General features: G+C 38.1%; 3 protein-coding genes across 3 annotated transcripts; all 3 read left to right on the forward strand.

Annotated features, from left to right (window-relative positions):
• The first annotated feature begins 628 nt into the window (after window positions 1-628).
• On the forward strand, window positions 629-2,967 carry LOC131321582 (polyubiquitin). The gene is made up of 2 exons (XM_058352461.1): window positions 629-894; window positions 1,584-2,967. The coding sequence occupies exon 2, from the start codon at window positions 1,584-1,586 to the stop codon at window positions 2,727-2,729; it is 1,146 nt and encodes a 381-aa protein (XP_058208444.1). The 5' UTR covers window positions 629-894; the 3' UTR covers window positions 2,730-2,967.
• Window positions 2,968-7,785: 4,818 nt separating this feature from the next.
• On the forward strand, window positions 7,786-8,842 carry LOC131321583 (protein NDR1-like). Its single transcript, XM_058352463.1, has one exon. The coding sequence runs from the start codon at window positions 8,075-8,077 to the stop codon at window positions 8,702-8,704; it is 630 nt and encodes a 209-aa protein (XP_058208446.1). The 5' UTR covers window positions 7,786-8,074; the 3' UTR covers window positions 8,705-8,842.
• A 3,578-nt stretch (window positions 8,843-12,420) lies between these two features.
• LOC131321584 (polycomb group protein FIE1) lies at window positions 12,421-19,838 on the forward strand. Its single transcript, XM_058352464.1, has 13 exons — window positions 12,421-12,703; window positions 15,147-15,212; window positions 15,311-15,433; window positions 15,975-16,055; window positions 16,147-16,239; window positions 16,365-16,440; window positions 17,877-17,956; window positions 18,033-18,104; window positions 18,734-18,793; window positions 18,936-19,032; window positions 19,201-19,264; window positions 19,379-19,438; window positions 19,525-19,838. The coding sequence occupies exons 1-13, from the start codon at window positions 12,521-12,523 to the stop codon at window positions 19,586-19,588; spliced, it is 1,119 nt and encodes a 372-aa protein (XP_058208447.1). The 5' UTR covers window positions 12,421-12,520; the 3' UTR covers window positions 19,589-19,838.
• The last annotated feature ends 3,298 nt before the right edge of the window (window positions 19,839-23,136 follow it).

The following is a 23,136-nucleotide window of genomic DNA, read 5'->3' on the forward strand; positions in this document are numbered from 1 at the left end:
GTCTTTAGTAGTTTTAATATAAATTTTGATTAATTCTTATTGTTTTACAATTCATCCCCGACAAATAAATAAATAACAAGAAAAATGGGTTGCTTTTAAAAATGTGTGTAAGAGGAGGACATAAAATCAGTTTCAAAATTTTGGCATTCGAAGTATTTTTGGTGGTGAAATTTTTATTGTTTGATTGTCAATCCCTCGAAGTCGAGACGAATCGAAAAGAGTATTAAATTTTTAACCAAAAAACTAAAATAATAAAGTACACTTTAGACAATCTAAACAAAACTGCAACACATTTCATAGCCCAGGAGAAGGGCCGATAACCGATCTAAACAATCTAAGTAAATTATTAAGGTTTGATTTCAAAGTGTTAAAAAAAAAAAGTTTGCTTCAAAAATTTACTATATCAACTAATGTTAAAACTGGATTAAAGCTTGATTTTTTTACGGACTGAGCTATCTCAAACAAATTTTCATCAAATCGGTCACTCGTAACTTGAATTTTTAACAACTCGAACGAGCCGAGGAGTAGCTCGCCCGAGCTTTGACTTAAAAACTTCACAGAGCTCAAACGAATACTATTCGAATTACTACTAGTATTTACACGAGCGTGGGGTGCGCGTGGTCAGAAAGGGAGTGGGGAATCCGTTTTCCTTCCTGCGGTGGATTACCTCACCGTATCGGTTGGTGTATCCTAATCCAACACGCCATTCGTTACGTGTGGCTCCTAAAATTCTCATCGGAATTTTCTCCAGGGGCAGTTTCGTCCCAACACCACCAATCCCCGCCTTTAAATTGAGGCCTCCTCTTGCCCTAATTCCATTGCAATTGCTCTCTCTGATTTCTCATCTGTCTCTCATAATCCGATTGCTTCAATTCTTCTCACTTCTCTCTCAAGGTATGGGGCTTCTTCCTCCTCTCCCTTCTCTTGTTTTTGTTCATATCTTCGTTGTGTTTCGTGTATATATAGACTTGTTCTAGATCTTTCATTGAATCGGTCGATTTTGCTTTTGCTGGTTGTCTTAATGAATCAAACGATTTTCTAGATCTGTTTGGGAATCAAATGATTTTGCCCCCTAGATCAAACGATTTTTGCCCTAGGTAGATCTGTTAATGGATCAAACGAGTTTGCCCCAGGTAGATCTGTGGATGGATCGAACGATTTTTTCCTGGTTGATCTGTTGATGGATCTAACGATTTCGCTCACGTTATATCTAGATCTGCGTGAGATTGCACATAATATAGCGTTAACCGCTTGCTTTTTTTATTAATCGCAACTTTTTTAGAAAACAATCAACTTCATAGATTTTGTTCATTCGAGATCGGTACGGAAAGTTCCAAACTATATCGTTAATTGCTCTACTTTCTTCTGGTGAATTTCCTTTTGTGTTTTTGTTGTATTTTCCAATTTAAATCTGTCTGTTCGGAAAATGGCCTCAGATCTGCTGATTTCTGGAATTTTTTTAATGTATTTTTCATAAATTTCATTTACGGTCTGTTTGGTCGAGGAAAACCTATTGTTTATTCTCGATAACGGATGTCTTATTTCCGTTGATTTCTGATTTGATTGTTTATTGAATACTGCAGATGCAGATCTTCGTGAAAACTCTGACCGGCAAGACCATCACCCTCGAGGTGGAAAGCTCCGACACCATCGACAACGTCAAGGCTAAGATCCAAGACAAGGAGGGTATCCCTCCGGATCAGCAGAGGCTCATCTTCGCTGGGAAGCAGCTCGAGGATGGACGTACCCTGGCTGATTACAACATCCAGAAGGAGTCAACCCTCCATTTGGTGCTCCGTCTAAGGGGTGGGATGCAGATCTTCGTTAAGACCTTGACCGGCAAGACCATCACCTTGGAGGTGGAAAGCTCAGACACCATTGACAACGTCAAGGCCAAGATCCAGGACAAGGAGGGAATCCCCCCAGACCAGCAGAGGCTCATCTTCGCCGGCAAACAGCTCGAGGACGGCCGAACCCTTGCGGACTACAATATCCAGAAGGAATCGACCCTTCACTTGGTGCTGCGTCTCCGTGGTGGGATGCAAATCTTTGTGAAGACTTTGACCGGGAAGACAATCACTTTGGAGGTGGAGAGCTCCGACACCATTGACAACGTCAAGGCCAAAATTCAGGACAAGGAGGGGATCCCTCCGGATCAGCAGAGGCTTATCTTTGCCGGAAAGCAGCTCGAGGACGGCCGTACCTTGGCCGACTATAATATTCAGAAGGAGTCCACCCTTCACTTGGTCCTCCGCCTCCGTGGTGGGATGCAGATTTTCGTGAAGACTTTGACCGGAAAGACCATCACCTTGGAGGTGGAGAGCTCTGACACCATTGACAACGTGAAGGCCAAGATCCAGGACAAGGAGGGAATCCCTCCGGACCAGCAGAGGCTCATCTTCGCCGGCAAACAGCTCGAGGATGGCCGCACCCTCGCGGATTACAACATCCAGAAGGAGTCCACACTCCACTTGGTGCTGCGTCTCAGGGGAGGCATGCAGATCTTTGTCAAGACCTTGACTGGGAAGACCATCACTCTGGAGGTGGAGAGCTCCGACACTATTGACAATGTGAAGGCCAAGATCCAGGACAAGGAGGGTATCCCCCCGGATCAGCAGAGGTTGATCTTTGCTGGGAAGCAGCTTGAGGATGGAAGGACTTTGGCTGACTACAACATTCAGAAGGAGTCCACCCTGCATCTAGTCCTCCGTCTCCGTGGTGGGTTTTGAGCTGTGTCCGGTGGTGCTTTAATTAAGTTTGTAATATCTGTGTCTTGTGCGGTGGTTGGTTTGTGGGTATGAGGAGTCGTATGGGGTTTGTGATTGTATGGACAATCTGTTTTCTTTTCTTTTCGTTTCTGTGTTTGGGTACTATGGCGGCGTGCTATGGCGGCGTGTGATCTTAGAGGCCAATGGCCATAAGATCTTGTTGGGTCTGGAACATCGAATAAAAATTTAGTTTTTAATATTTTTGGCTTATTATTACGATTAGTTTTGTGCTTATTTTGCATTCTCTGGTAAAGTCTCGTCTTGGTTAGAAGCACGTTGTATTATGGCTGTAGCATGAATGGGGTTTTGTTGTTGCATTGTTGATCATCCTGTTTTCTTTCAGATAGTAACGGTTGAACAAGAATAAGGGATGTCTTCTCCAATCAAGAGTAGAGTTGAGGAGCCCCTGTTTTGGGAGTTAGTTATTTAGGTTTTTCTCTTCTTATGTCTTCTCGAATGGGGTTTTGTTGTTGCATTGTCGATCATCCTGTTTTCTTTCAGATGGGGTTTTGTTGTTGCATTGTCGATCATCCTGTTTTCTTTCAGATAGTAACGAATGAACAAGAATAAGGGATGTCTTCTCGAATCAAGAGTAGAGTTGAGGAGCCCATGTTTTGGGAGTTAGGTATTAGGTTTTTCTCTTCAGCGTCGGACGATTCCAATATTCGTGTCGTGATTCATCATTACTCATTCACAAAACCCAGCTACCGGAGGTTTTAGATGGCGGTATCTGAGGCACACTTATCATGCCATAGAAGCTGAATGATGGTATGCGTTCATAGATTTTGACATACGTTACCAGTTCCAAATTTCACTTATTTCTGCTTCAGCATACTTGGGTTGTGGACATGCTGTGGCTTCAGAAATGCCTCGGGCCTTCAACGTTGTTCTGGGCTTTTCAACTTTTTTCACCGGATACGGGTCCATAACTGGCCCAGGCATTGGCTTCTAAGCCCAAATTCATTTGGACAGTCCAAAGTACTCCCTGGGCTATCAACTTGGTTCTTTTCTGCTCGTCTCCTCACTGTTTGCCATTCTACCGTAATTTGGATGTTTGTAGGTTTTAGAAAAGCTTCATGCGGTGTACCTCACTATCTCTGAAACTAGTAAATTGAAAATCCATAGCTTTTTGTTGATACTTTCGGGACCGTTAATGTGTGACTCGACTAATTTTGGAGAATTAATCGCACAGTGCACTAACAGGGTTTAATTAAAGACTGGAGTATGAATTTGATGATGACAGCTAGGTTTAAACACAGGTTTCAAACTTAAAAATTTAAGTGAAAACAAACCTTTAAGTCTCCACGATTAGGCCAAAACCTATTGTATCCACGATTAGGCCAAAACCTATTGTATTGTACTGTGTAATGACGAATCATTTTTTCTACCCTAATTTCACACTTCCTATTGTTGGGCTTCACCCAACATGTGAGAATTTATTGAGGGAGTGCTCGGTAATTATTCAAGAGTGTAGTTATGGTATATTCAGTTTTGGTTAGAAAATCCAATCCTATGGCAAGTTCGAAAAGATGCAGGGGAGCAAGAAAAAATCCTGTAATGTTTAACGTTATTTTTTGTTGCAGGTAAAGGTTTTTAAAATTTTTTTTTTTATGTTATTTACCTCTCATTATTCATTTATGATGATGTAACATTAAATGTAAAAGTTTAATGAGAGAATGTTTGAGCATGAAAAGAAAGTTTTAATTTTTTTCCCTAAATTTTATATTTAACTTTTGACATTTCAAAAGTGTTTAAAAAAAAAAGAATTTTATCATGAGAATGCCACATAAGAGAGAGCTTGATTTTATTTTTAAAAACTACATTTGCTTATTAGATAGTATAGATGGGATATTAGAGCATCCACAATGTAATAATTGATCGTGTCGTTTCCGGATCAAAAATAATTAATAAAACAGAATAATTATTACTATCTAAAAGATAGTGGTAAGTACTTCGAGTATCATCCTCAGGGATTACGAAGACTAAATTGCGATTGCTTTAATTGATTTCTAACTTAATTCGAAAAGAGATTTGATTGTTGATTTCTAAAATATTTAAAGTTGAATAAAAATAAGCAATAAAAAGTGAGAGTTTATGAGAGAAAAGATCTAGGGTTTCGAATCCACTCAGACCCGTTGTAACAATCTCTATACGATGATAAAGGTCTATTATTCGAATCAATCCAGATATCGTTAGGGTTTGCGGGCCCTCACGGTTTCGCCAAAAGATTTCTATGAATCATCGAATAGCATGAGGTATCGCCGCCTAGCACGAACCGTCTTACTAGTACGATCCGTCTCTATGGCACGGATCGTCTAATAGCATGACGCGTCTTACGGAGCATAACCCATCTTACCCAGCTATCACAGAACAATTAAGAACTGTTGCATGAACGTTGATAAAAATCTAGAAAATTATACACAAGATTTGATAGAGAAAATTAATACCGCAAATAAATCCTTATATCATACAACCACGATTTGAATAATAAAACACTAAATTAAAATATAAACATTATTACTCAAAAATCGAGTTTCATCTATACCCTAAAAGAGAATTTAGCCAGACATCGGAAGGGAAAGCATTGAGGTTCGGCTGACAGTAGACATGAAACTGTGAGATGGTTTTCCCGTAGCAAATATTCTCGACTTTTTGCTCGAAGCGGCAGCCTTTCTTTCTTTTCTCCACTGTCAATGCGTGTGTCCCCAAGATCGCCGTGGGTCTCCTTTTTTATAAGCTTATATGTGCAGCCATCAAAATAAAAACCCTGTTTTTCTTTTCTTATTATTATTCCCAGCCGACTCTCTTAATTGCAAGCCCAAAGTCCGCATGTTGGTCACCGCATAGGAATTAGATTGGGTACTTCTCGCTCTGGTTATCCATCACGAATTTTGGCCCATCGTTTTATTAAATTGACCGCAAGCTTTGTTTCGATACCGAGTAAAATTCAAAATTATACTTTATTTTGTATCAAAGCCTCTAAATACCTGCAACACAAAAATAGAGCATAAAACTCCAAGTAACAATACAAATTGACTTAGCAATGATAAATTAGAGGTGCGTATGTGAACATTTACACGCCTATCAATAATAAAAATTAGATAAACAAAAGTTATCACATCATCTTTTAATTATCCATTTAAAAGTTGTTAAAGTTAGCAATGTCAAATCTCACATTGTTTACTTTTTGCCCATAATCAAAAGAGAATAAATTCTTTACACCGCCGGTGTAAACATTTATTTCCTCCAAATCAATTTCATTGCGTCACGTCGTCATGTTTTATTAATTGGAACCACTGTTTTGACACGTGTCGTAATGTAATTGATTTGGAGGAAACAACTATTTACACCGGCGGTGTAAAGAATTTATTCTCTAATCAAAATGGGTTGACAAAAATTTAAATCTAACGAAGAATTTTTTTTCTTCTCAATCTAATGGTCTACATTGAATGACATTCTAGTAAAATAAGTGAAAGTGGAGAACATTTGTTAAGATTCATAAAATAATCAATATATTGTTAAATGCATAACCACTTGCCAAAATGGAGAGTGGGTTTCACCTACCAATAAAACATTTGCTTTATGGAGAGTAAATTTTACTTTTCCATGATGGGTGTACATGATTGAGAAGATGTGGGGTCCAATAAATTTGGTTATTGGCAAAATATTGCTAGTTTTAATTATTCAAAGGCCAAAATTTGATGAGTTGCTAAGAGGTTACTAAATTTGGTTATTATAACGTGAGCACTTTTTTGAACACACATTGCTAACTTTAGCAACTTTTTGATTTTGATTATTACATTGTGGATGCTCTTAGGAGGTTGTTAACTTTGATTATTACAATGTGATCACTTTTTTAAGCACACATTGCTAACTTTAGCAATCTTTTATTTTTGATTATTACAATGTGGATGCTCTAAAAATGCTCACATTGGAATAACCAAACTTAACAACATCTTAACAACTCATCAAATTTTGGCTTTTGAATAATCAAAATTAGCAACATTTTCCCAATAATCAATTTTTTTTTCTCTTAATCAAGTACACCGTCATTATACAAAAACCTTCTCTCTCTTCCCTTTTCTTTCTCTCTCTCAATAATGTTTTCAAAAAATAATTTAAAAAATATATTTTCAGATATTTTTTTTATAACGTGTGTGTTTTTAAAAAACTGTTTTTGAAATTTCAAAATTCTTCTACACAAAGCTGTTTTTAAAAAACCTGTGTTTTTGGTGAACGGTTTTTGAAATTTCAAAACTGTTTTTTACATGAAATCTGTCTTTAAAAAATCATATTTACAATTTTTGAATTTTCAAAACTGTTTCTGTAAATACAATTCTTTCAAAAATTCTCATAACTATATTTACAGTTTTTAAGTAAACAAAGTGGGTTTTTTGAAAAAACTATTTTTTTTTTCCAAAAACTTTTTTTCATACAACTATTTTTGACATAAACTGTTTTTTTTTCTTTAAAATTTTTTTTTTCAAAAAATATGCGTGAAATAAAGGGAAAAAGTTTGGAGCGTCCATTGGTTTGATTACGGATAAAAAATAACCAATGTGAGATTTTACATTGTTAACTTTAGCAACCTCTAAATGCATAATCAAAATTTAATGTATCATGTTTTGCTTATTCCACTGTGGATGGACTAATCAAAATTGGATAATCAAAAGGTGATGTAAATTGGATAATCAAAAGTTGCCACATCACCTTTTGATTATCCATTTGAAGGGAGGTATTTATATGTGTGTGAGACATACACAATTGGGAGAGCAAGAGAGAAAAATATATTGTGAGAGTTTGGGAGAGATACAAAAAAAATATTAGTGAGCGTTGGTTTAGAGATTAATATTTTTCTATCTCATCGCTCTCAATTTCTCTTTCGTTTGCGGAATAGATATCGAGATTGAACCGCAAAAATCCTATGTTCTTTATCGTGCTTGTTTAATTTTGCGTTGTGCTTGTTTAATTTTGTGGCGTGCTTCCGTTGCAGCGACGGACTAAAACGCGGATCAAAATCAACACCGTGAACAACATTGATTTGCCAAAACGCGGATCAAAACGCGCGTTGATAAAAACACCTCGCAATTTCCTTCGAGCAGCTTCCGTCGAACTTTCAGAAAAGCAGAAGAGAAGACCCGCGACGACCCACAGACCCCATTAAAATCAAAAGGTAAATAAAAGCATAGTACTACTCTTCTTCACAGTTCATATTCTTCACCCTTTCCATCACTCCTCTTCCTCAATCTCCCTCTCTCTCATCACTCAATAATTCCCCTGATCTCAACCCAGTTTTCTCTCTCATCATGGCGGATTCCGGCGAGGGCGGAGGAGTGTGCTGCCGGTGCTGCTTCAGCTTCATCCTCACCTCGGGCCTCACCGCCCTCTTCATGTGGCTGAGCCTCCGCACCTCCAACCCGATCTGCTCCATCCAGGATATCTACGTCCCGCCCCTCAACAAATCCGAGAACTCCACCTACTACAAGATCTACTTCGACCTCAAGCTCGACAACGAGAACAAGGACAAGGGAGTCTACTACGACGCCCTCAACCTCACCTTCAACTACCCCCCGACGAACCGAACCTCCCCCATCGGCTCCCTCTCCCTCCCGGCCTTCTACCAGGGGCACAAGAAGAACGCGCGCCGCAAGGAATGGGTGGACGTAACCGGGGTGCCGTGGGCGGAGGCGCGCGCGGCGGCGGCGAACGGGTCGGCGGTTTTCCGGGTGGACTTGGCGACGGCGGTGAGGTTCAAGATCATGGCGTGGAAGACCAAGAAGCACAAGCTGCTCCTCGGCGCCGACGTGGAGGTCGATGAGTTCGGCGGGAAGAAGCTCAAGAAGAAGGGGGTTAGGCTCAAGTCCGGGTGCTATCGTGCGCGGCGGGGACCGTTGGTGGTTATTTTTAGTGTCTTAGGCTTGCTGTTAATTATCTAAAATTAGCATTGCCACTAGTTTTTCCAATATTTTATTTAAGTTTCATATTATTGATTGGGACCATTGGCTTCCTTTTTTTGATTTCTGAATTGTTTGTATTTTTTGATTCCGAAATGCAAAAAAATTATTTCCAATGAAGTCGTAATTGCTCGATCAAGTCGAATTTGAAAATAGCATAAAATTTGAGATATAATGGCATGATTACTTGTACTGTGAAATTAAGTGAAAGAAATCGATCCCATGTCATTTTCGGGGTTGTGGAGAGTGTAATAAGTGTGTTAAAATGGCAAACCATTCTTAATATTTTTGGGTATATACATAATTACCTATCCTGTTAAAGTGCTAATTTGAATGAGCAAAGAGGTAAATACAAATGCTAGAAACGAAACCATTACAGAAATGGACAATTTGCTAGAATGGGGTTCGCTGCAGTTAATTATCAATGTGCTTGGAGACAATCATCAATGTGCTTGGAGACAGGTATAGAATATTTCAGATTTACCAATTTGGAAACTTGTTTTAAAATAAAAAATAATTACATAATATATAAGTTATTCTAACATGGTATCAGAGCAAACTCTATACAAATATAACTAGTAACTTAATACGAGTATAGACTTTGTTCGGGTACCAAATTAGAAATACCAATATACTACCTAACTCATAGTTTAAGCTAGACAACTCATATTATAATTGCATTAGGAAGTTTGTTCTTAGACAATGTGGGACAAAACAAGATGTGAAGCCCCAACTATTGCAAAAATCATAAGCAGCCACACTTTTTTTTTAAATAACCGAATGTTAATGGGACAACTTACGCGCACCTCGACTAATTCTCGAACCAAGAATTTAACGATCGGACAAACCTCCAGTACTCCTATCGTGCGTGGCGGGGACCGTTGGTTATTTTTAGTGTGTTAGGTTTGCTGTTAATTATATAAAAATTAGCATTGCCACTAGTTTTTCACTATTTTATTTAAGTTTCATATTATTGATTGGGACCATTGGCTTCTTTTTTAAATTTCTGAATTGTTTGTATTTTGATTCCGAAATGCAAATTTTTTCTTTTCGATGAAGTCGTAATTGCTTGATCAGGTCAAATCTAAAAACAGCGTAAATTGTGAAATATAATGGCATGGTTACCTGTACTTTGAAATAAGGTAGAAAAAATCGATCCCATGTCATTTTCAGGTCATTGAGAGTATAATACTCATGGGCTATATAAATAATTACCTACCCTATTTAAGCACTAATTTGAATGAGAATATCAAACAAATGCTAGAAAGGGAATTGATTTATACATTTTTTTTTATATCCATACTCCTTTTTTTTTGTCTTTCAGCAAAAAAATACATATACTCTCAACACTAAAATCCAAAAAAGGGAGTGTGATTATTAAAAAATGGAGGGTAGAAATCCATTCCCGCTGGAAACCATGACAGAAATGGGCAATTTGCTAGAATGGGGTTCACTGCAGTTAGTTTGCAGACAGGTATAGGATATTCCAGATTTACTAATTCGAAAACCTGTTTTAAAATTAAAAAAAAATAGTTACTTAATATATAAATTATTCTAATATGATATCAGAGCACACTCTATACAAAATAAAACTAGTAACCTAATACTAGTATAGACTTCATTATGGTACCAGGTTAGAAATACCAATATACTACCTAACTCGTATCACAATTGCATTAGGAAGTTTGTTCTTATACAATGTGGGACAAAAGCTCGGCAGCTACGCATTAGGAGGTGGGTGCTTTTGGATCCTTGGTGGTTTGGTTGGTATTTCTTCAATCTAATTGATCAGCTCACTGCATTTTCAACAATCTTGATGGCTTGATCTACTTCAAAATTCACATACTCCTTGTCTTTAAAAATTGACCTTTTAATCTGAGATTATGGCGTTTGGCATGAATTTTCTTTTGACAAAAACTACCTCCACTAGCTTGCTTGTAAGCGTCGTTGGGCTCTTATGAATGAGAATTATTGGCTTGGATTAAAACAAAAACTTATTAGGTGAATTTAATTTACTAAAACTAATTACCAGGTATTTATTAGGTAAAATTCACCTAATAAAGTGCAATGGTATTTATGATTCCAACACTAATTACCCACTTCCATATATCTTATTCACTTCAACTAAAAATACATGCCATTAACATGTAAAAGTAGGCTGGATTGTCATCAATATGCTAACAGATTTAAATAAGAAACAATCAAGCATAAATTGTGTAACAATAATTCTCCGTACACTTGTTTTAAATAAAAAAAATAGTTACACATTATACTAATTTTTGCAACATGGTATCAGAGCATCCTCTCTTTAGAAAATGCTCTCATACCATATTACAAATTACAAATACTAATATACTACTTAACTCATAATTAAAATAAGACTTTCCCTATTATTAGTTCGTTAAGAAGTTTATTCTTAGACAATGTGGGACAAAACAAGGGGTGAAGCCCCAACTATTACAAAAATCATAAGCAGCCACACTTCTTTTTTTTTCATAACCGAATGTCTGGGAAAGTTTACGCGCACCTCAACTAATTTTCGGACCAAGAAATTAACGATCGGACAAACCTTCACTAATATTTAGAATGTTTAACCTTCGTGGTAGTCAAACTTGTGACTCTTGGGATAGACAGCTACATACGCATTGGAGGTGGGTGCTTTTGGAAATTGGTGGTTTGGTTTTGTTTTTCTTCTACCTAACAGATCAGTCCATTGAAAATTTGCCCATGTTGCTGGCTTGATCTACTTCAAATTCTCATAGCCCTGGCCTTAAAGAATTGACCCTTTATCCAAAGTCATGGCATTTGCCTTGCCTTTTCTTCCAGGCAAAGAACTCGTAACTTCCCTGAATTTAGCTTCTATGACGTGCAAGGCAACTGTTGCAAAAAATCACAACCAAATGGTAAAATCAACTAATGCTACAGTAGAAGGATATTAGGAGAGGATGACAGTTAGTTAACCCAGTAGATGTTCTTGGCAATAGTCACGTGTCTGCAAGCGGAGGGGACAGTATTGAATTCTGTTTGGCGGCTGCTGCCGCTCGAGTTATCACAAGAAGCATGAATTCGGGTCGAAGGGCAGGAGTTTTTTTTTTTCTTTTCGTCAAGCCCCTTTGATAGAGATAAAACGAGAACCCAGCCTTTTGGCTTCAACTCGCTCGAATAAAAGGCATGAAATCGTGAAAACACCTTACGGGTCGGACATACTTCTTGCCTTAGCCATACAATGCCTAAATAATCAAAAAGGATTTGGGTCATAGTAGCAGAAGTTTCTCTTCATCATTCTGTAATATTGGAAGGACATAGTTTTGTTCCAGTCCTTGATTAGAACTTGCACAAACAGCAAGTTGACTAGGGCCCCTCTTTGGCCTGATTGTCTGTTGAGTCCAACGATTCGATGTATAAATTAAAAACGTACCCAAGTTAAGACTCGGCTTGACTAGACACATTTTTAGTAGTCAAGCTCGAGTTTAACCCCTGTTTACTAAACGAGTCGAGCTTAACACTCAAAAGCTCAACTCGTTTAAAGAGATTGGTTAAGTAAAATTATTCAGACCAGACTCATGGGATTCTGCTCGTTAACTAACGAGCCGAACTTATTAACAAAGAAAAAAAAAAACGAGTCGAGTTCGAGTTCTAATTTTATAACCGAGGTCGAATACTATATAAAGCTAGATCTGCACGGCTCGGTTCGTTTGCAACTTGAGTACTCCGTATGTTTTTCTAGCATCTGAGTTTTTTCCCCTTCCACGACGTCCAAGTGAGAATTAGAAGCAGCTGCGCCGTTTCTGTTGCGGGATGGCGAAGATGGGAGTGGGACTGGGGCTTGAGCCGGTGGTGGGGTCGCTAGCGCCGTCGAGGAAGAGAGAGTACAGGGTCACCAACAGGCTCCAAGAGGGGAAGCGCCCCCTCTACGCCGTCGTTTTCAACTTCATCGACTCCAGATACTTCAACGTCTTCGCCACCGTCGGCGGCAATCGGGTACCCATCTCCTTTCCCTTTCCTTCCTCTCGTTTGCTTTCTCGATAAAAGTCTCGTTTGCTTTCTCGATAAAAGAGATACTGGTAATTTAGGGCAGGCTTGTTGAGCATCTCTCTCTCTCTCTCTCTCTCTCTCTCTCTCTCTCAAGCTCGAGAGAACTGAAGCAGGTCTCCAGTCACGGTGGGTAGGAGAATCGCGAACGTTAATTGCGAAAGCTTTGATTCAGTTGGCTGAAATACCAAAACAAAATGCCAGACTTAAGCTATGTTTTTCTTCTGCTGCAGTAGTCATAGTTCGTTTCAAGCAAATGAACGGTAAAGATTATGCCAGACTTAAGATTGATGCATTGCCAAACTTAGTGCCAAATTTGGCAGAACAAATGGGATTTCCAAAATTTGGCCGGAGGTATAGCTAAATGATGGAATGGAGCCTGGTTTTGGTCATCTTGCCAAGTTTCGTCAATGGAACTTAGTTCTCATACCCAATGGAGGTGCTCTAAAAATACCCTTATATACAATGTAGGCTAAGAAGAACAGACACAAGACACGGATATGACACGACAAGGACATGGAGATACGTTATTTCTCTAAAATGTAGGGCACGTACACGTTGAGGATACGTTCAATTATGTATCTGAATACTTTATATCTTTGTGTATATACATCACCATCCGTTCCAAATTATTTAATAGATCATAAGATACACCACGTTACGTAAAATTTCGTTGACATGAGACTTGAGAAAATCTTAAAATGAAACGGGCACAGTTAGGAATCCTCGTGTAATCCTTAGCGATGTCGTATTTCGATATCTTTTCTAGTCACATGTTAGCAAGTGTCTAAGAAGTGTTGATCACAGATTTATTTCTTAGGTATAGAAGCCAAAGAAGTGTCAGACATGTTGTAGAAAGAGTGTCAGAAACGTGTCCGAATTAAAATATTCATTTCTTATTATGGACACGAAAAAAAGAGTAATCGGACATGCGTCTGAGAGTGTCTGAGGAGTTTCGGTATCCGACACGTGTCAAACACAGACATGCCACCTTCTTTTAAGTGTCTGTGCTTCTTAGAATGTAGGTGATTGTTGCAGAATAAAAGAGTTTCTTTAAGCTTTTTCAGCGAGGAGTTTGGGCCGATGGTTAACGATACTATATTGGTTATACTGTCCAAGTCTAAGGAAAGAATTTGGATCCCAAATTGACGGGTTAGTGTGAGCTTATCCATGCGGTTATGCACTTAGGAATTCCTTTTGTGAACTACTCTGTCTTTGGTGCTTTCCCTCGAGCCCCACTGTTATGCGCTACATTCAACTGGGTCTGGGGTTGAATCAATTTTTTTATCTGTTCTTTCAATGCAAAGAGCGAAGAAAAGAAGAAGAAATATTAAGTCTTTCTGATTGGGTCTTATATTAGGAAGTGTATGAGTGATATTACTTCTCAATCCAATTTATTCTGCCTTTTCATTGGGATTGGTTTTTTTCCTGTACCCTTATTTTATATTCTATCAAACGTATAAGCAGCTTCAATTAATAGGGGAGGGAAGGGTTTGTTTGTAGATAGGCTAAGAACATGGCAGCAATCAACTGTCTATGCGGCAAGCATCAGTAGGAATCCATAAAGAGTTGAATGAATAACTAAAATGATAGAGGGATATAATGAAAATGTGTTGAAAAAACTGAAGTCTAAAGTAGGAGGAAAAGTAGGAAGAAGAAATTTAGGGTCATGTGATTGGTTTACATAGTCCAGGTAACCTCATGTCTGGTGTTTAAGTGCAACTATTTCAAATCCGTTGGACAACTAATCCCCAAATTGTGCCATATAGAGTAGCTTGGGAGATGTGGCATTGGTAATCCCGTCACTACTAGTCCGGTTTGACAACTCAATCAAATGGGGGAGTTATTCTCTTTGTACTTTTGGTAGCTATTTTTCTGTTACTCCCTTGAAGGTGCTCATTGCTCAATGATGCTGCCACTTAATGAAAAAGCTTCACATGGTTGTACCAAGTGTTCACTGGTAAAAACACATTCAATTAAATATCACTTTGTAGTTTTATATGCTTAGTTAAGCAGTTTGGTGCCATACCTTTCAGTTCTAGGTGATATTAGGCTGAAGTTCCACTGTTGACTGCCATGAGACTGTTCACTGCTATGAAACAGAATGTATATCTTTGCCTTAGAATTGGCTCTCACTGGATCTGTACGGCTTAGGGTTGTGAAATCTATGGAACGGCCTCCGTATTGCTTATTCTCAGGGCTGCTGTTTAGGAAAGTAGAAGTCCATAAATGGTTACGGCCTTACGGGGATAGACTGTCACTGTGCTGCACTTGAAGATACTACCTTCATTAAAATGATTTCTCGATACTCGTCATAAATATAAAAACGATAACAATTTCAAAGTTATATATTTGACCTGCTAGTGTCGCCGTTACTGATTCCTTATTTCAGGTGACCGTGTACCAGTGTCTTGACGGGGGTGTTATTGCTGTGTTGCAATCTTACATTGACGACGATGTAAGAACCAAGACTTTCTGTTTGATGCATTTAGAATATTTATCTATAAGACTCTCTTCTTAAAGATATTTACGGTTTCCATGTGTTTTCTCAATCAGAAAGATGAATCCTTTTACACTGTGACATGGGCGTGCAGTACTGACGGGACTCCATTATTAGTTGCTGGAGGAATCAATGGTATTATCCGTGTCATTGATGCAGGCAATGAGAAGATACACAAGGTATTGGATACTAGATATTTGTGATCTACTTTTCATTGTATTTATGTTAGTACTTGCTCTAGTGTGCTGGCGATAATGCTCTGTGTAAAAGAAAAATTTTGGACAGAAGGGATCCGATTGTCTATCTTTTTGGCTGTGAACATCTAAATAATGGAACTCCTAGTTATCGTTTTCCTTTCTAACATTTTATTATGTAGCTAGGATGACACTCACAAATTGCTCTGTTACGTGGTGTCCCTATGCCACATATTGTCTATAGACCTCCTAAATGCAGACTTTTATGTTTTAACTGATATAGCAGATAGTTTTACTGTTAGCCAAAAGGGTCATAACTAAACTTACTGCATTATCGGGTGACTTATTTATTTATTAACTTTGCATGTTTATACAATGGAAACCTTACTGCCTGGCTCTGCACCCATTTGGTATATAACATGTCTATACAATGGAAACCTTACTGCCTGGCTCTGCACCCATTTGGTATATAATTGTGCAAACATGATTCTTGTCACTTATTGCCTCAAAATTTTTTGATATCCAGAGTTTTGTGGGCCATGGGGACTCAATAAATGAAATTAGAACGCAGCCATTGAGACCATCACTTGTAGTGTCTGCAAGCAAAGTAAGTGTTTCAACAATATATGGGCAACTTCCATGTTAATTAATAGTGTTTTCCTTTGTGACACCATAATTACTGATCTAGATTGGATCAGGATGAATCAGTTCGGCTGTGGAATGTTCATACCGGAATATGCATTTTGATATTTGCTGGTGCCGGCGGTCATCGCAATGAAGTCTTGAGCGTGGTAAGTCTAGATTATGAAGATTAATGTGCCATCCCTTCCAAAGTCTTTTGACAATCGCCAATGTGAAGTGAGGATTTAAACCTTATTGAAACTGGGATCTCTAACTCTCTTGTGGCTGCTTTTAGGACTTTCATCCTTCAGATATATATCGTATTGCAAGTTGTGGAATGGATAACACTGTCAAGATCTGGTCAATGAAAGGTAAAATTTGGTTCTACTATTGGCTATTAAGAAAGAAGGAAAGAAGTTGGTTTGCTATTAGAAGATGTCATGGAGCTTGGCAAGGCTGAGTGCCGCTTGCATGATAAAGAGAATATAGATAGTGATCCATCTTTTGTTTCCCCAATGCATGGAACCTGAGTTTTGAAATTTAACTTATTATATTTGTTGGGATTTCTAAAATAGCTGGGCCCTATTTAAAGAGTGAATGTTCTTACGGTTGGTTAAAGAGAAGGTTGAAGGGTGGGACCATAGACTTAGAATGTTTCATCTCTTGGCTTTTGTTGTCCAACTTAATGGACATGCAATGATGTTGCGTTATTGTTGTTGAGCTCGAAGATGTTTCCTTTTAGTTATTACTTGTCAGAATTTTCCTTGATATAAGGCTTTCTTTTGTATGCTTTTTGAATTACTGTTTTTATTGGTCAATTTTTGAGCCAAATAGGTTGAGCCGTGCAAGCTGGATTTTGAACAGCCATGGACACTAGAGCCAAATAGTAATTCTCAGTTATATAAACAGAGTACAATTGAACGGCAAACAAAGAGAAGAAAAGTAAGTTTAGTAATGGTGGAATATTTGTTCTAATTTTCTAGATGTGATATGGTCACGTACTGGGAAGCATTAAGGGCAGAGGTCGACCAAAAAAATGACTTTGGAGGCAATAGTTTGAAAGGATCTATGTTTGTTGGATATCACGGAACAAGATGCCCTTGACAGAGCTCCAATGGACAAAACAGATTCTTATAGCCAACCCAAATTGATTGGGACTTGAGGCTTGGTTTGGTTTGATTTGATTTGTCTAATTTGTTTGAAGAAACTTGGTGAATAGAGAAATACATAGTATTGTTTATCGAGAGAGCTAGGAGTAAAAGACTAAAGACTGTTGTGAATTCTGGTATAATTATCGCAAAGTGGCAACTGTCAACTTCAACTCTCCATCTCATGCTTTGCAGTCCTAGCTTTTCCCATTGCGGCTGTGCAAAAACCTGGGGTACAAAGTCAGGGAAGTATAGATGAGTTGTCCTTAGTGTTTTAGTGATCCTTTCTCTTTTTGGCTTGCCTTAGTGTTGCATAAATGAGCTTGCCCTTAGGATCACTATAAAGGAACTTATCTCGGTGTTGTAGTGAAGGTGCTGCCGTTTATTCTGGTTTTCTGCAACTAATTAGGGTTGTTTCATTTCGATTTTGTGGACCGTTTAATGAGTGTGGGCCCATGGCTGATTTTTTAGAAACTTGTGTTTATGAGTCAACGTGCGATTTTTTGTTCCCTCTTCCCTGTGACCAGGTGGCCAATATCCACAATCTTCCTAGTTAAATGGTCTGGCAAATTGGCCACATCTACACTAGCAAGAGTAAACATCAACCTGTACTCTGTAAGTTTTAATCCTTCTTTTTCCATTTTCTTAAATTTATGCAGAGTTCTGGACATATGTAGAAAAGTCTTTCACATGGACAGATCTTCCTTCAAAATTCCCGACAAAATATGTACAGTTCCCTGTGAGTAGCTGCACTTCCCAATTTTACAGATAGTGTATTTCTTGAAGTTGTATCTAATTATTCTCTGTGATTTCAGGTATTTATAGCTTCAGTCCATTCAAACTATGTCGACTGTAATAGATGGCTTGGTGATTTTATTTTGTCTAAGGTGAGTGAGTTTACCTTGATTTTTCTGATTCATCCTTTCTTTTGTTTTGTTTTTATTGGCTAGAAGTTGTGGGAGCTCTATAAACTTTTGCCTGTGGTGAACTTGACTGCTGGGATAATTGGGGGCTTGTATGCAGCATGAAAATATGTTGTGTTTTGGCTCCTAGAATGATTTCTACAAACAGGTAGCTCACTTATGTTCAGCAAATATTTTGGGCATGTCATTTCAACAGAGTGGTTTCTCTTTAGACGATTGTGATTGTTAAGAGACCAATATTCTAATTGATGGCTGCAAAGGAAAACTAATTTTGTGACTACCAGAATAACTTACCATGGGATGATTCACATCATGCACGGGGAGGCCACTTAAATTGAATGGGTTTTTCATATTTCCAAAAATGTAACTACCAACTTCTTTGAAAAAGCAGAGGACAATGCGAAATGTATTGCATCATTGCGATACAATTGCTATACTGATCATGACTCTTTTAAGTGGTGGAGGAAGTTTGCTGACACCTTGGTAATGGTTATAATTCCATGCTTGTTTCTGCCTGACACCCTTGATATTACGCTGAGATAAATGCCAATATTTATAGTGCTTATCCAGTTGATTGTTTTGCTAATGTTCAGAGTGTGGACAATGAAATCGTATTGTGGGAGCCAAAAATGAAGGAACAGTCTCCAGGAGAGGTTAGAATATTCTCATGTCGTTGCCATTCTGAAACTTTTAACTTCCGTGTAGTGGTCTTCTATTTCTGATTCTGACTGGAAATTTAAATCCTGCCATTTTGCTCTCTTTTCCTTCAAATGTTTCCTTGTAATATCTGTGCAGGGTTCAGTTGACATCCTTCAAAAATATCCAGTTCCGGAGTGTGACATTTGGTTCATCAAATTTTCATACGACTTTCATTACAATTCAGCGGCTATAGGTATGCAAGTTGAACTCGATTGTTATGTTCCTGACACTTTTATTTGTTTTTCTCTCTTTTTAGCCATGTTGATATTGATTAAAGCATATTGTTTAGCCTCATACCGTCATTTGGCTAATATCCTACCAATTTGCCTTGGGATCATAGCTTCTTCAACCTTTTTACCAGGGAATAGAGAAGGGAAGATTTTCGTGTGGGAACTCCAGTCAAGCCCTCCTGTTCTCGTCGCTAGGTTTGTTTTCGTTGCTCTTGGTCATCAAAATCATTTATAGAAACCATGCATTTCTTCATGCGATTTGGGTTTTGACGCTCTTTAAGAGTTTCATGCTCCTTTTTTCTATTTCAGGTTGTCTCACATTCAGTCAAAATCTGCAATTAGACAGACCGCCATGTCTTTCGATGGAAGGTAACTTCCCCATACATTTGCTGGCCTATGGTTTACATTGTAAACTCAAACACGTGTATAATCAATCCCGTATGTATATGTTGCAGCACGATTCTCAGCTGTTGCGAGGATGGAACGATCTGGCGCTGGGACACTGTAGCAACTTCCTGAGCTTCGCGATTCGCGTGTCCAGAGATGTGATTATATCGGAGCACCATTGCACTGAAATTGTTGGTTGAAACATTGTAGTGGAGAGGGAATGAAATCCTTGTATTCTGCTGTAGTGAAGCTGACAGATAAATCCTATGGGCCACTGGGAAAGTGACAAGGCAATATCATAGGGGATATTGTATTTATGGTTTAATCCTTGCTTTTGCAAAATTTATAGGATAAAATTGCATGAATTTTTAAGTGAAGAAAATTTGAGCAACCATCCGTGGACCGTGGTAGGAAAACTCATGGGGCTTCAGCGGATCCGGGGATCTTGGAAGAGTTTGTTTTCAATCCGGACCGTTAAAAACATTTTTGGACGGCTTGGATGATGCCCTATAGCCTTGCAGTGCACCTCTGCACTATAGGGTTTGAACCCAACTTCAGCATGGAGCTTTTGCCAAATTTCAACAATTACAGGTCAAAACTCTTGTGCTAAGAGATTGATAGTGTCAGGTTTGAATTATACTCTGGTGAGATGTAAGTGCTTGAGGTTGAATGTTCGAATACCTTGAGGGACAAACATTTCAAACCTTGAGGCCACTAGAAGGTTTGCCCAATTGTTAACTTCAGAGTTTTAAAATTAGTCGAGTTGCGCACAAGCTGATTCGGACATCCGGTCACACTAAATTATAATAGAGAAATTACATATTTTCTACTGCATGTTTCATCAGAAGCAGTCTAGTGTTCAACAATTGAAACAAATAAAAGCTTGTAATAAAATCAATTGTGCAGTTCAAAGTTGCTCCAGTGTGAAAAGCCATGTACACACCTAACTAAAACGACGGGAAGAAGTACACATATTTATAGATTGAGCACCACATTAAACGACGGGAAGAAGTAATAAAATGACGGGAAGAAGTATAATACAAACAAAGAACGATTGAGCGCAACAGTCTTGTAGATAAAAATCATGTACGTATTTATAGATTGAGTGTCATCACCTAAAAACAAAGGACAAAGGGGAAAAGTAAAATGCAAACAAAGAACAAATGTAAACAGGAGAATTTGAACGGGTGTAGTAAGCCATCGCAGCCGTCCAAAAATATTTTCAACAGTCCGGAGTTATCATTGATTGCTGAGATAGACGATTGAGATGACTCACTACACCCTTTAGAAAAGTTAACATGGTATCAAAATTTAGGCTAGAGACGTTTGGATCCAGGGACCCCCTGCAGTGAGCAAAGTCACAATAAGGTGTAGTGAGCCATTGCAGCCGTCCAAAAATGTTTTCAACGGTTCGGATTTAAATCCGATTCATTGATTGTTGAGATAGATGGCTGAGATGACTCACTACACCCTTTAATGACTTTGCTCACTGTAGGGTCCCTAGATCCGAACGTCTCTAACCTAAATTCTGAAACCATGTTTACTTTTCAATTATTTTCAGAATTTAAAATTTAAGTTGTTACAAAAATCAACCAAAGAATGCCTACTAGGCTATACATGTATTTGGTGGAATAGTTAGGAATGGAGTTAATTTTTTTTTTTTCCCAAAACGATAACATGTGGTATTATAGATAGTACATCAAGAGAAAACTTCATTCCTAAATAAGGGATAAAAAACCAAATAGGAGGGGACGTAGTCCAAAAATTATATCCAACTCCAACTAAACCAATTACTCCAAACAAACGGAACAATGCAAAAAATAACAAAAAACACCCACACAAGGGTGATAGAAACCCCACAAACAGAGAGAAATCCCACATAGGAGACACCAAAGAAGAGAACCAGAAAAAAAATAGAGAAAAATCAATAATGGATCCGGACGGAGTCCGTCGTACCGAAGCAGACTTCATCCACCAACCTAGATCTCCCACTCCGGCAGGGGGAGGACGCCTCTAGCGACCACGATCTTCAAGGCACAACCTCCAAAATGACGAAGGAGGGGTGGTGGATGGTGGTTTGAAAAGGAGGAGAATGGGGGAAGGAGAGAAAATCTCCGAAATCTAGAAAAAAAACCCTCACGAGGGAGAGAAATCCCTCCCGTCACCCATTGAGGCGTAAAACCCAGGGGGAAGGGAAGGAGGGAGATGGGGCGGCGACTTCTTTAGGATTATATAGAGTCTTTAGAGTTAGAGAGAGAGTGAATGGAGTTAATTGGACACCCTCACTTGCTCGCCGATAAAATAAAAAACAAATATCACTAAAACAAATATTGACATAAGGGAAAATCTAGTGGTTCTTTGAGATTTTTTTACTACTTGATAAAAATAGTTGGAAATGAATTCTTCAACACTCTTACCGTAAGAGCCCGTTCCGCAAACGAAAAAAAGTCCTTATTTTTTAAGAAGATAATTTCAAGCTCAAAAATTATGATTTTATTGAAATTTAAAGATATGCAATATAGATCTTGTTTGAAAGATCTCGAAGAAATCTTTTATACGATGCAAAAAAAATTGAAAACTTATTTTTCATTTACATTATTTTTCAGTTTGAAAATGTGAAATAAACTGCTTATTTTTTAAGAAGATTTCTGAAATGGAGCTTAGCTGGCTCCGCCGGCAAACAATCATTGGAGTAAAAGTAATTCAAAGATCGATGATAAAAAAATAATACTAATAATGCAAAGATCTACTCTTTTGTTTTAACGATGAATCTACCGATCGATATTGACATAAAGGGTACATCTAGTTGCACTTTTAAGTAATTTGTTGTGCGTAGTTGGAGGAAAGAATTATGGAGTGTTTTTGGCACTGTCGCATTGTGCTCCAATATATGATGAAAACGAACTGATTTTGTGTTTATCATGCCTGTGGTGGTAGCCAATATGGCATTGGGTAACTCTCATTGGGTTTGGGTCTTATGTGGTCACAAAGTCGAGGCCTGCCGATGCTACCACGCTCCCGTTTGAGTTCCATGATTTACCTATTGCCTTTTTTGGCCTCAGGAGCCCTCGTTGCAGGTCTAGAGTCTCTGTCGCCATGCCCAAAGGAGGGTTGCTAGTTGCTATCCACCCAGATGCATAATCTGTACCTACAAGTATAGATTCGGTTTGGACTTGTTTTGGATCTCCAAAAAATGATCCGAATTGCTCATTTTGTTTATGATCCCTGTAAAAAATTAGCTCACCTACATTTCGGTAAAGGCATTTATAAAACCAACTTTACATATGAATACATATACACATATGTACTCCGGGCTGGTTCCACCCACATAAATTTTAACACAATTTGTGACACTTCATTTCAGCCATTGAAATCAATGACTAAATAAGCCAAGTGGCTTATTTTTTTTCACATTTGTTAATTTTTCATCAATTTTTTAGGGATTATTGCTTCATCGTGACAAAATGAATCTAAAAAGTAAAAAATTACGATCGAAACATAATTTTTTTGAATAAAGACAAAAATAAGCTAATAAGTCAATTTTTTTGTCTTTATTAAAAAAAAATGGATTTCTATCTTAATTTTTTACTTTTTAAATTTCTCTTGTCACGAACAAGCAATAATCTCTTAAAATTTAATAAAAAACTAACAAATGCGAATTTTTTTTGAATAAACACAAA

The sequence above is a fragment of the Rhododendron vialii genome, chromosome 4a, assembly GCF_030253575.1.
Source record: "Rhododendron vialii isolate Sample 1 chromosome 4a, ASM3025357v1".
NCBI classification, from domain to species: Eukaryota; Viridiplantae; Streptophyta; class Magnoliopsida; order Ericales; family Ericaceae; genus Rhododendron; species Rhododendron vialii.

Coding starts and splice junctions, on each gene's coding strand:
- LOC131321582 (XM_058352461.1), top strand. CDS start 1,584: ATGCAGATCTTCGTGAAAACTCTGACCGGCAAGACCATCACCCTCGAG.
- LOC131321583 (XM_058352463.1), top strand. CDS start 8,075: ATGGCGGATTCCGGCGAGGGCGGAGGAGTGTGCTGCCGGTGCTGCTTC.
- LOC131321584 (XM_058352464.1), top strand. CDS start 12,521: ATGGCGAAGATGGGAGTGGGACTGGGGCTTGAGCCGGTGGTGGGGTCG. Junction 16,056..16,146: donor TTGTAGTGTCTGCAAGCAAA/GTAAGTGTTTCA, acceptor AGATTGGATCAG/GATGAATCAGTTCGGCTGTG. Junction 19,265..19,378: donor CCTCCTGTTCTCGTCGCTAG/GTTTGTTTTCGT, acceptor TTTCTATTTCAG/GTTGTCTCACATTCAGTCAA.